The following is a 12,253-nucleotide window of genomic DNA, read 5'->3' as shown; positions in this document are numbered from 1 at the left end:
CCCTCCAGCTCAGTTAGCTTAGCCTTTAGCTTCCCATTATCGGACCTCAGCCCCTCGCAGCACCGCTCGACCTCTTCCAACCGCTGAAGAAGTGACTCAGCGTTGTCCTCGAGTGAAGTCAGACGTTTACCGTGATTCCCAACAATCTCCTGGAGCCCATCCAGCTTCTCGTTTACTTCTTTAAAGTCCTTTTTCAGTTCGGAAAGCAGCGCTAGCTTAAGTTCGGCTAACGCGGCCACCATATCGGTTTTAGTGATGGCAACCTCAGGTTCGGCTTTTTCGCTCATTTTAGACGTTTTGGGTGGCATTATTACACAGACTATGATAAATTCTTATATATTCATCAAAAGTTCACTTGTTAAATAGGCTTGGTAGGCCTTAAAGGGTGAAGATAGCGGGAGCGCGAAGGTTCTGCTTCCTTACTCCATAATCGCCCCCTAGAGGTCCTCCTGTGGCAGCTATCTTGAATTGAGCTGACAACAAAAGTTGATCAGTTGTAGATGTACATCCAATAATTCTGTTTTATTAAAATCCATCCAGTGGTTCATGAGATGGTTTGCTAACAGACAAACAGGGTTGACTCCAACAGCAACTCCATCGGCGATGAAAGCTCAAAGAAAGCTCACATTCATAAAACAGGAAAAAAATGACAGCTGGATGGAGTTCACAGCTGTAAAACAGTGCACCTTTTGCGCACACTCCTGAATTTGCATGAAGGACCAGGAAACAAATTTAATAGCATATCTGACAGGTTTTAAAAACCTTTAAATTTTTTTCAAATTTTAAAAAACAAAAATTCACCCAAAATGTTTTCCTTTTTGCATCAGGTTTTGAAATTTCCATCTAAGAATATCTGCTCAACAGAGAGTGATACCCACAGCAAGAAAAATAATTTACTTCAGATTTTGAAAAAAAAACATTAAATTCAATTAAACAATACTAAAGCTCTATCTTTTCCTTGTGTGCGTGTCCCCTCTCCTCCCCTCCTGGCTGTCCGCTCGTCACATTAACATGGAGGCAGCCCAGCTAATTAAATACGAGCTGAGAAGTGATGCGTGACTGTGTGTCATTCGATCTGTGTCTGACCCTGTGAACCGCTGCCTCTGGCTAAAACATTACCAGGGGAACACTGGGAACACTGGGAGCTCCGCTGTCTTTGCTCGCTTTTGTCAGCCCGCTGCTTTTAATGCAGCCTCCGCTCGGACTAAAATAGATGAATGGAAATACAGTCAGTCTGCTCAAAGACCGGAGAGCCTGCTTACCGTACATCCAGCCTGCGCGCGGTGGTGTGTAAATTAATGAGGGAGAAAGGAATTATTGCAACCTGAGCGTTCTCATTTGTCTGTCTGTTTTGAGTGCTCGGAGTGTGTGTGTTTTGATCCAAACCACCTGCTGAACTGAGACCCACAAACCAAATCTGTGTATACCTTAAAGATAGCATCTCTATTGTTGGAGGCTAGTTGGTGAATGCCATTCGCGAGGAAAGTCTCCAAAAATGTCTCAAAATGTTTGTGGGGGTTCTCAGTCGCAGAGATTTGAGTCTTGTTGCAGGAGTTTTTGAAGGTCAGTTTTGAAGTGTTCTGTCAAAAAGCAATGATAATATTAATAATCAATATTTAGTACCTTATCAGCTGAGACATCAGCCATAGAGCATGAAGTATGGGGAAAGAGCAGATGTCTTCCTCCAGGCTTGGTTAATGACTAGGCAAAAAAGACTTCATTGTTTATTGTTTTTCAGGCTTGAAAAACAACTCTTTCTCTAAAACAACATATCAGTGTGAATGCTACATTAGCTAATATTAAATCTTTACACTTTTGTATGTCACCGTATGATTAGTTTCTTGCTGTTTTCTCAACTAAAAAACATTTGTGTCACTATGCATCACTATGAATTTGTGCTAAGGCTGCTGAATGTCCACCAAGACCACCTCTGCATCCATTGAACCCACCTTGACTCGTTGTACCCACCTTGGCAGCTGCACCCATGTTTATGATTTAATATGCTTGAGTAGGTTTTAGAAATGAACATAGGCAGAATGAACTAGTTTTTTTTTTTGGTTTGTTCATTTGTTTTTGTTTTGGTGTGATTAGACCTGGACATTTAGGGGGAGTAACTACACAAATATAGGCCATGATTTTCAAAAGGTGGCCGCACGGCTTGCTGGTTACTTGGACCCAAAAACTCAGCGAGACTGCCACTGAAAATCTGCCTATTTCCTCGCAATTTTGAGTCTCCAACCGTCACAGCCCAGTGAGGTACTATCCTAGGAGTTTGAGAATTGCTGCTGCCACATGTGTGAGGCAGCCTATATCCTCCACCACCTTCTTGCTGCAGGGCACACTTCACTCAGCTGCTTTTCAAACAAACTGTCAATAATTTAGGTCCTTTAGGACACGATTGATTGGTTCCTTGGGCTGCGTGCTTCAGGTTTTAAGTATTTTGTTGAGGCTTTTATTTGCAGCAGTTTAATTATCATTAATCATTAAGATGTTTATTGGTGAGCGGAGCTGCTGAAGCAGTAAGACAAATGATGCTGGAATTGCTCTTGTTATCACAGGTTGTATATCAGAAGAAGATGGAGCTGCTCTGTGAAAATGAGTGAAGCTGCAGCGTAGCTCAGGCTGATAACTGTCTGAGAAAAGCTTCTCATTAATGAGTTTCTTCTAAAAATACGCTACAAGCAGTGCTCCGTCACACGTCTCAAGGTCAGTGGTTTGTGTGGTGACGATTACTGTGCCTGCTGAGATGGCCTCAGAGTCAACACCGCAAGCCTTTTTGCCCATGTTACCTGTTGTTCATTCAGAGGGATGACCATGTGAGGAATCACAGTCGGCAGGCTGCTCTGCCGCCCATGCTTCCAGGTCTGGAGCAGCTTGTGCTGGTTCTCCAGACGCTCGCGATCCCTCTCCACGCTCCTCTGGCCTTCCCGAAGCCGCTCCAGACTTTGTTGGTACTCCTCGAGTTGCTCATCCAGCTCCTCCCTCTCCCGCCTCAGCTTCTCCACAGCCAGCTGGCATTGCTTCTCCCGTTCCTCCAGCCTGCTCTCCTGCTCCTCTTGCTGGCTCTCCCTCGCCTGGCGCTCGCGCTCCCAGCTCTCTTTCTCCTGGCGCAGTCGCTCCTGGAGCTGATGAGCTGCTGCCACTTCCTCCTTCTGCTTCTCCAGGTTCCGCTGCTTCTCCTGCTCCAGCAGGGTGGTGCCCCGAAGGCTCGGAAGGTGCAGATACTGGGCACGGGACGAAGGGCGCCCACTCTCTTGGAGTAGGAGCCGCTGGACCTCGTAGTAAGAGTCCTGGATAGTTACAGCAGCCTGGCAGAAAAAAGGACACACAAAATGAAAACGTTCATAAAACCTTGTTTAAATTAAGAGCCCAACATGTCTTGAAGGAATGCATATACAGAGTTTTAAACAAAATGTTAAAGGTTGAAAAAAATGTGGAGAAAATAATGTTAAGCAAGATCTCGTGGAATATTGTAGGATCATGTGAATCCTGTTTGTGCTTGGAGTTCATGGTGTAAATTACTCTCAGCTCCTACCACAGAAAACTTTAGTTCAATATCTAAAAACCTGACTGAGTTATAGCCATTTATGGGTTTGGTAAGTTCAATTGAAGTGGACTGACTCCTAAAAGAATTCAGTTGGCAGATGTACAGCCAATGATAACTTAATGAGAGTTACATTTCATTCCGACCAGCAGTTCCTGAGATATTTTGCTAACAGGCCAGCAGGACTGACTCCAACAGTTAATGCCAGAGTGTTAAACAAAGATCTCACACAATGTGTAACACTCACAGTACGTGTTGGTGATGACTCTAACCTAGTATCACAACAAACCTTAGCTCAGTACCTGTGAAACTGGAGGAGTTATCACCATTTTTGTGTTTTCTAAAGTCAAAAATTAATCAGTTGTAGATGTGCATCCAAAAATTACATTTTGGGAGTTTCCTTAAAATCTGTCCCCTGGTTCATGAAATATTTTGAACTCAGGCACACAAACGGGTACAAACATTATCGCCCACCTTTTGCATTTGAGCAGCAGGTGATTTTTACCATTTTTCCCACATCTTGGTAACAGGAGGCAATTTGAATGGCAAAAGTGATGGAAATTACGACCAGGTTCAACTGCTGACCTACTTTTTTTATTTATTTGTTTATTTGGCTGCAGCACCCTCCTGACTGAAAGAACTGTGGTTTTTGGTTGCAAATGCAAAAGGAATACAAAACTTTGAATATGAAAATCACATTGTGATAAAAACCCCAAATCCACACAGGAACACACAGACACACACACACACATCCTCAAATGCAAATTCACACACATGGTCTCTACACAGATTTACATTTTATGCCGAAGAGAAGGAAAACAAAAGATCCTCCTATGTCTGTGAGCAAAAAAAAGAAAAAGAAAAGAAAGATCAGTAGGGAAGGGCTCGTGCAGCTCGCTGCGTTTGGCTTCAAACAGGCCGGCACAGCGATGTTTCTGTGTTTACTGAAGTCGGAGCTCGCAGGCCTGCACCTCGGCTCAGAGTGTGCATCTGCTCATTCTGAGAACAGTGAATGTTTGTTTGGTGACTAAACATAGATAAGTGCTGGGAGAAAGCTAAAAAAATAAAAATAAGCTGCTAGTTGTTCACAAAATGCTGCTGCTCTTACCTGCAAACTGTACAGGAGCTGAGTCAGGGTGTGGACACTTTGAGCGACCTGTGAGCGGACAAATCAAACACAACCTGCAGGTCAAATGCTGTGACTATTTTTAAAGAGTATTTTTTAAATTCGATTCAGTTCAGTTTATTTATGTCGCGCCAATTCACCACAAAGTCATCTCAGGGCACAATACAAAGAAGAAGAAAAAAAGACCAAATCATACATCTAATTCAGCCAAAAAGCAATCCAGATTTAATTACAGTTACAATCAGTTATTTATAATCAAAAAGGCCTAAAATTCCTTGAAATAATGCATATAGCTCACCACCTGTCATACCAATGATTCAGACTAGCACATCTGACACAGTTACAGCCTTTTGGTCAAACTTTAAAAATAACTTTAAGTACACACTTGTATATTGCGTGATCTTACATGATTTGCTAGAGCTTTGAGTATGTGTTGTAAATAACTCTTAGCTGCCATAACACCAAATTTAAGCGTAATATCTGTAAAATTCAAAGAGTTATAGTAGTTTTTGTGTAGGCTAAGGTCGATTAGACTGTGGCGGCCATCATGAATAGGGTTGACTGCAAAAGTTAATCAATTGCAGACGTATTTCAAATGTTTACCCTCTGGAAGTTTCATTAATGGTTTTTGCTAACAACCAAACAAAGTTGACTTTGTCAGGTAATGACATAGTTTTGAGCAAAGATGTTGCCCAATGTTTTACGCTCAAGGTATGTGTTACAGATGATGCTATGCTACTACCACACCAAATTTTAGCTCAATATCTGTAACAAACAAACAAAGAGAGGGGCCTGGTAACTGGAAGCTTTGCCACCTGTTCTACTTTTAGAAACTCTAGGAACCACAAGTAAACCTGCAGTCTGAGAGCAAAGTGCCCTGAAACAATAAGGTCTTTAATGTTAGGGAGGGCTTAGTTGTTTTTATCTCATTTAAGTGTCACAGGGATATGAAAACACATCCCTCACAAGTTAGGATGGAAAAAACCTAACTTGACATTCATGCAACATCGGCGCCCTCTTCAGGCTGCACAACTCTCTTCTGCAATGTTTGCAGCTACATTACCTGACAGCAGTTGATGAGGAAATGAGCCGTTCTTATCAGAGTAAATTACCTAGCAGCTCACAAAAGCTGCAGAGAGCAGCACAACTGTGGGACAGTAGCTCAAATACGCCTCTGTATTTATTTTTAATGCTGCCTGACCTTTGGGAGCTGAATGGAGTTCATTTTATTCCAAGCTTATCAATGTTTCATAACATTCAGACTGAAATGTAACTCTAACAGTCTGTGCTAAATTATTAAAACAACAGTTGGCCATCATGAAGCATATGTCTGTAAACAGAAAGGAAAGAAGCTATTCTAAAACTTAAGCTCTGCTTTATTAACCACTATAATGAAAAATGTTATACCGTAGAGCTACATTAATGTTTCACTTCAAATATCTTTTGTATCCAAGTGTGATTTAGAACATAAAGACAAATCGTTTTTATCAAGCAGTAGGATCGTTACCTTGAAGTTATTTGGTTCATGTTTTTGTGAGTCAGCTGCAGACTGAAGGATGAACGTGTCGGATCGGCTGCCCTCAAGGTTCTCAGGTGAGACTCTGGAGGTCTCTGAGCTGGACTCTGAGAGTGTAGCAGGAAACAGAGAATCTGGGTCCTGGATCTGACTCGGAGGGGTCTTAGATGACAGCGCGGTTTTGAGGATCTCAGCTGCAAAACAGAATTAAAAATTAAAAGCCTAGCATTCCATGAAGGAATCAAAATCACTCACTGTTTTTTATGCCAGACTTTATGCCAAACTAAGATCATATAATGCTGAGAAGGGACAGAGTTATAGTTGTTTTTGTCAAACCGTGTAAATTACATCGTGCACAATTCTATGCAAAGTACTCACAGTACAGGCTGAGAATAACTCTTAGCTATCATACCAAAATTTACCTCAATATCTGTGCACTTTTTTCTTTGCTAATGCCAATTAGCTGCAGCAGCCATCTTGAAATGGATTTATGTATTTAAAAGTGAATCAGTTGTAGATGTACGTCCAACAAATACTTTCTGAAAATTTCATTCAAATCTGACCAGGGGTTCATGAGATACTTTGCAAACAGATGGACAAAATTGACTCCAACACTTTATGTCAAAATTTTAAGGAAAGGTATTGTGCAATCCAATGTATAGTGTTTGGAACATCTGTCTGGGTGACTCTCAGCTACTACCACCAAAAAGCTTACCTAAATCTGTAAAATTGACTGAGTTATAGCCACGTATGTGTTTCCAAAGGTCAGTTGGCTATAGCGGCCATCTTGAAATCGTTTGAATCCAAAAGGTAGTTCAGTTATACATCCAATGATTACTTTCTCAGAGTTCATGGGTTTTGAGATGGTTCATGGGATATTTTGCTAACAGACAGGCAGAGTTGACTGTAATAATTAACTGGAAAATTTAAAACAGATCTTGTGTGATCACTTGGTGCTCAGCACAAGTGATGAGGATGACTCTCAGCTACACCACACCAAACCATAGGGCAATGTCTGAAAAACTGTCTCGAATTATTAACATTTTTGTGTTTGCTAAGCTTGCTTAGTTGTAGCTGCCATATTGAATAGGGTTGGCACCAAAAGTTAATTAGTTCATCCAGTGATTACTTTCTGAGAGTTTCATTAAAATCCATCCACTGACTCAAGAGATATTTTGCTAATGATACAGACAAACACACAAACACACACACACACAGGCAAAAACGATATCACTCTTGCCTTCAGAGGCTGGTGATAAATACAGTCAAAAGAATTTTTTTAAAATAAGCCTCTAGAAGCATTCAGTTGACTCAGAATTGGTATTTATCGCTGTTGTAGTGGTGTAAGCTTTTGTGTTTGTGTTATCTGCTTAGAACTACATCACCACGTACAAAATCAACAGCTAGTAAAGCGGCAGAAACTACAGAGTGGGATTCCTCCCTGCAGTGGGCGGTGAAAGTGGGAGGCTTTACCCTCTTTCAGGGCTGCAGCCAGCAGCCCCACGGCCTGCGGCAGCTCCTCTGAGTGCGGCTGGACCAGCAGCCGTGGTTCAACGAGCGAGGTGTCCGGCGCCCTCCTCAGAGTGGAGAGGTCTGCATAGATCTGCAGCTTCTCCTCCAGGCAAGAGCAGATCTGCTGGTCCTGGCTTGTCAAACTCTCTGTGACACAAGTTCATATAGCTTAAAGATTAGAAAATCTTAACTCAGGGGAAATAAAGATTACTATAGACTGTGATGAAAAAATATATTGGATCCAAACTGCTATGGGTTTACTGATACCTTGTAACTTGAGGATTTTCTGGAAACGAGCCTCAGCAGCTCGTTTCTCCTCCTCAGATTCACTTGAGTATTCCTCTTGTTCCTCTGGACAGCTATGCAGCAGAAAAAATATCAGTCAAGCAAACAATATTTAAATATTCATCTCGTAATGTTTTCTTTTCCCATCTGACACATGAAGCACTGCCATAAACACACCTTTCCACAGCTTCTCTAATGAGCCTCATCCAGGAGTTTCGCTCCTCTTTGGATGAAGTGTGAACCTCGTACATTTCCGGCCCTGCAGACGAGGCGCTGATCAGAAACATCCCCCTCTCTTCATTCGCCACTTCCCGAACTATTAACTTCTGCAGCGGAATGACGGGAGGTTTCTGGTCCTGAAGCGCAGTAAAAGTGGAGTGACTTGCTTGGTGAGCTGAAGGGGTTATCAGAGTCATAGCTGAGAGCGTTTGCAGCCAAAAAAAAAAAAAATATCCTTACCACGATGGCAAATGTATACTTCTGGTCTTTTTCTTGGAGGAAGATGAGTGTGTCCGTGAGAAGCAGTGCCAGGACATCTGTGACAGTCGGAGCAAGCCAATAATAAAAAAAAAAAAACTTTATGTACATTTCCTCATCAGAGTAAAAACAAGTATGCATTAAATGTGAAGACACAGAACAAAGCAGGAATGAGCAATATTTAGAGAGCTGCACATTGAATTGAAAGACATTCCTCCTTAAAATGTTCACTGGAAAACAAAAACATTCTTTTTTCTTTTACACATAAAATATTGCTACGTAGTTATCATGTCTCCCTTAGAACAGCAATGCTCTCAACACCCAGAAGGAACAGTCTGATTTGGACAAAAAGTGGTCCACGTGCAGACCTGTGATGAGTCTGTATATGATTTAATATTCAAGGAGACGCACGTCCAGAACGAACACAAGAGGACATAAGCGGTGATAACATGAGTGGAGTGGTGGTGTCATCAGGTAGTTGCTGGAGCATCTCACACTCAGTAAAACAGTACATGATGGTCTGAGAGGGTCCCACTGTGGATTTGCATGAGGCTGGATGGTTGGATTGTGGAACTGCCCAGCATGTGGGGTGTACAGATGTTACAGAGGACTGATGCTAGAACAGTGGGTACCCACACACACGTCAGGACAGACAATTCGAAAGGAGGATCATATTGTACATCAAGCATCACAGAACCATATGAAATCTGCTGCTGGCACCCCATAAAAGGTGAAGGACTCTTTACAACACCCCATGTCATCGTGCTCCTCAGTGGCTGGTATCAGGTTCACCATCTGACGTGTAGGCTGCCTTTAAAGGGATAGTATGGTGATTTTTAAAGTGGTGTACTGTCAAATAGTTATTATTGTCAAACGAGAGTCCTAGAGCACAGAGTAAGAAGAAAAGGGCAACCCTTTGTCTGGCTTAGGCTAATGGCTAGCCAAACAAGTATCAGATATTTATTGGGGTTTTTTCTGTCTTATAAAACAAGTCTTTCTCAAAATCAACATATCAATATAAAAGAACTCTACATTAGCTAATATTAAACCTCTTTTGCATTACACCATTTGTTTAGTTTGTTGATGATTTCTCAACCAAGCAATGTCTGTGTTACTATGTAAATGTATGATAGACCAATGCTGAAGCTGCACATGTATCAGTCTGCTTGATCAGCACATCTAGTCAGTTCAAAAGTTTACTCAATTCCCCGTGGGATGATGCATTCAGCAGCCTCTAGTTGTGCTCCGCACACATACCTTCACACAGCAACACAGATGTTGCTCGGCTGAGAAAACAGCGACAAACTAAACAAATGCTGTCGTGCAGATGTGTAGAGGTTTAATAATAGCTAATGTAGCATTTTCTCACACCAGTATGTCATTTTTGAGAAATACTTTTTTTTTAAGCCTGAAAAAAAAAACCTCAAAACAAAACAAACAAACAAACAAAAACCTCACCTTGTATGGCTAGCTATAACCCTAGCCTGGATAAAGGCTTTGGCCTTTTTTCTATACTCCATACTCCATTATTATAATTATCACTTTAAAAATGACTAGACCATACCTTTAGCACCGGAGCACAGGTGGCTGTGTTTGGAGTGGTGCTTTGAACTGATGATAACTGCATTTGGATTGTGTTCAGAGATGAATCTTGTTTTTATATGAGCAATGAGGACTGTTATGTGTTTGTATGCGACGACAGAGACAATGGCTGCATGACTCTGTTCTGCATTGAATCACTGCATGTATCCAAGTCTGTAGACCACACCTACGGATCCCAAGACCAGCAGTCTGCCTTTTTTAGCTTTTTTTGCCAACTTTGTTATCCATCTGATCTGATACTGTAGTCATTATAATACAATCAAATGACTTTTCAACAGGAGCAGTTTTGTTTTATTTCCACCATTCTGTCTGGGTGCTTTCTTTACTATCAGCAAGTTTTTTTAGATCTTTGCATAGACATATAAGGTGCTACATTCAGAGTCTGTTGCTTTTTTCTTGTTGAAGTATTGATCCATAGTCTGGTTCTGTGGATGCAATGCAGAATTTAAAAAAATGAGAAATAAAACTGGAGGCAAAATTTTGTTCAAACATTTTAGATGTAGACATCTAAGATGCTGATTCTACAAACTAATATCAAGTAACCCAAATTTCCTTAACAAAATGTGGCTTTTGTTGATCTGCTTTAGGTTAATTTTTGGACATCAAAGGTTGGATGGATCTTCTGATCCTTGGGTTGTATTTTTGCCCGTGTGTGGCTGAGCCTACAAAAATCTCACCCTTAAATCGACCAGTGGCTGTCTTCCACAGAAGTAGGCCCTCGTGTCTGAGCATTTGTCCCAGCCCCGTCATGTCCTGCTTGCGGAAGGTTTTCCCACTCTTCAGCTTGGTTGTGCTGCGGTTCTCCATGCGGTTCCACACTTCCTGTAACCTCTGATGCCGTTCATATTCACTGACTCTCAGATCCACGGTTGCTATCACTTCTCGGATCTGAGCCAGAGCTTTTGAAAGGTTGGCATGCTCTTCTGTTTCCTCTGAGGGATGAGGGTGAACAATCATAGAGAGAAAAAGAGAATTGTTAAAGGTGCTAATCCATAATCATTGAAGCACCTTTTTTAAAGACTTTTTCAAAGTCTTTGTCCTGTACACATTTTTGTATTTTTTTTTTGCCAAGTGTGTCTGTCACTGCTATAAGACTTATGTCTGTTTCTGTCTGCCTCTCATTAACTTGGCAGTCAGGGAATGAGAGACAGGGGTGTGTGGTTACCATGGGGACCATAATGAGGCACTGGAAGCAGCCTTAACATTTCTTTGATCTTGGTTCTCCTTACACTTCTTATACAGTTCATACATCAAAATGTAGACACTTTTTCTGAGTTTAGATTACTACAACGTTATGATGGAGTTTTAGGCAGTAGCTGTATTCATATCCTTTAAAATTATATTCTGAAATTTTCTACTTTTTAATATAATTCCAACTGATGGACGGTAAATTTGTGTCTTTTAAAACCTACACCTATATGACCAGCAGAGGGCAGCAGATGACTAACCTTCAGTGTAATGCAGGATCCTCTCCAGCAAGACAGGGTATTTTGTAATTCTTTGGGTCACCAGCAAGATGCACTCTGGGATTTCTCTCCGTCGCACCAAAGAGTTATTAACTTGTTGCTTTAAAGAAGTGAACCAAGTGTTATGCTTCTTGTCTCATTGCTGAAGGCTTTTGTTTTGAGAAGAAAACATCTTAAAATACCTTAATGAAGCTCTGAAATCTCTTGTTGTGTTGCTGGAGATCTTTGAAAAAGCTGACGGCTTCATTGTGACGACTGCAGAAGTCTCCGTAAACCTGCTTCATTTTTTCTCCATTCTCATCTGAAAACTAGAGAACATCTCATTTTAGCACCAGAATCTGTAAGTCTCACCAGCGATAGATGTAGTCCCAGAAGCCCAGCTAACCTGCTGGAGCAAAATGTCTCCAACTGTCTGGATTAGGTAGTTCCTGTGTCCTTGGGGCTGGGCAGAGTTTTGTCGTCGCTCCTTCATGGCAGCGAAGAAGGCATGATGGAAGAGGAGCAGCTGGTCCAGGCAGGGGAACACCCGCTCCACAGCTTCTTTGTCGAGCTGCACTTCTTCCTTCATTCCCCGCCGAAAAACCTTGGCCATGATGTGCAGAATCTGTAGATGGTGGAGCTCAGTCTGCATCAGCTCTGCAACAGGTCCAAACTTAAACAATCAATCAATGTGTGTGGAGAGAAATCACACTGTGCCAAGCTGCTTCTCAATCGGAGCAATTTAA

General features: G+C 41.7%; 1 protein-coding gene across 7 annotated transcripts in view; it reads right to left on the bottom strand.

The window, feature by feature from the left end:
- The window catches only part of arhgef28a (Rho guanine nucleotide exchange factor (GEF) 28a), an 84,364-nt gene that overhangs the window by 18,748 nt on the left and 53,363 nt on the right, over positions 1-12,253 (bottom strand). For 5 of the 7 annotated variants that reach the window (XM_037979532.1, XM_037979534.1, XM_037979536.1 and 2 more), the window contains 12 exons: positions 11,914-12,164; positions 11,711-11,836; positions 11,511-11,628; positions 10,740-10,994; positions 8,443-8,519; positions 8,161-8,339; positions 7,966-8,057; positions 7,660-7,845; positions 6,178-6,380; positions 4,653-4,700; positions 2,790-3,308; positions 1,428-1,580 (listed from right to left, as the gene is read on the bottom strand). In XM_037979532.1, the coding sequence (XP_037835460.1) occupies positions 1,428-1,580; positions 2,790-3,308; positions 4,653-4,700; positions 6,178-6,380; positions 7,660-7,845; positions 7,966-8,057; positions 8,161-8,339; positions 8,443-8,519; positions 10,740-10,994; positions 11,511-11,628; positions 11,711-11,836; positions 11,914-12,164 (2,207 nt within the window). Of the gene's footprint in view, positions 1-1,427; positions 1,581-1,623; positions 1,702-2,789; positions 3,309-4,652; positions 4,701-6,177; positions 6,381-7,659; positions 7,846-7,965; positions 8,058-8,160; positions 8,340-8,442; positions 8,520-10,739; positions 10,995-11,510; positions 11,629-11,710; positions 11,837-11,913; positions 12,165-12,253 lie in introns of all 7 variants that reach the window. The other 2 variants (XM_037979533.1, XM_017427570.3) reach the window with 2 other exon arrangements.

The sequence above is a fragment of the Kryptolebias marmoratus genome, linkage group LG14 (assembly GCF_001649575.2).
Source record: "Kryptolebias marmoratus isolate JLee-2015 linkage group LG14, ASM164957v2, whole genome shotgun sequence".
In the NCBI taxonomy this organism is placed as follows: domain Eukaryota; kingdom Metazoa; phylum Chordata; class Actinopteri; order Cyprinodontiformes; family Rivulidae; genus Kryptolebias; species Kryptolebias marmoratus.
Note: the sequence above shows the minus strand (reverse complement) of the source record. Positions and strands in the feature narration are given on the sequence as shown.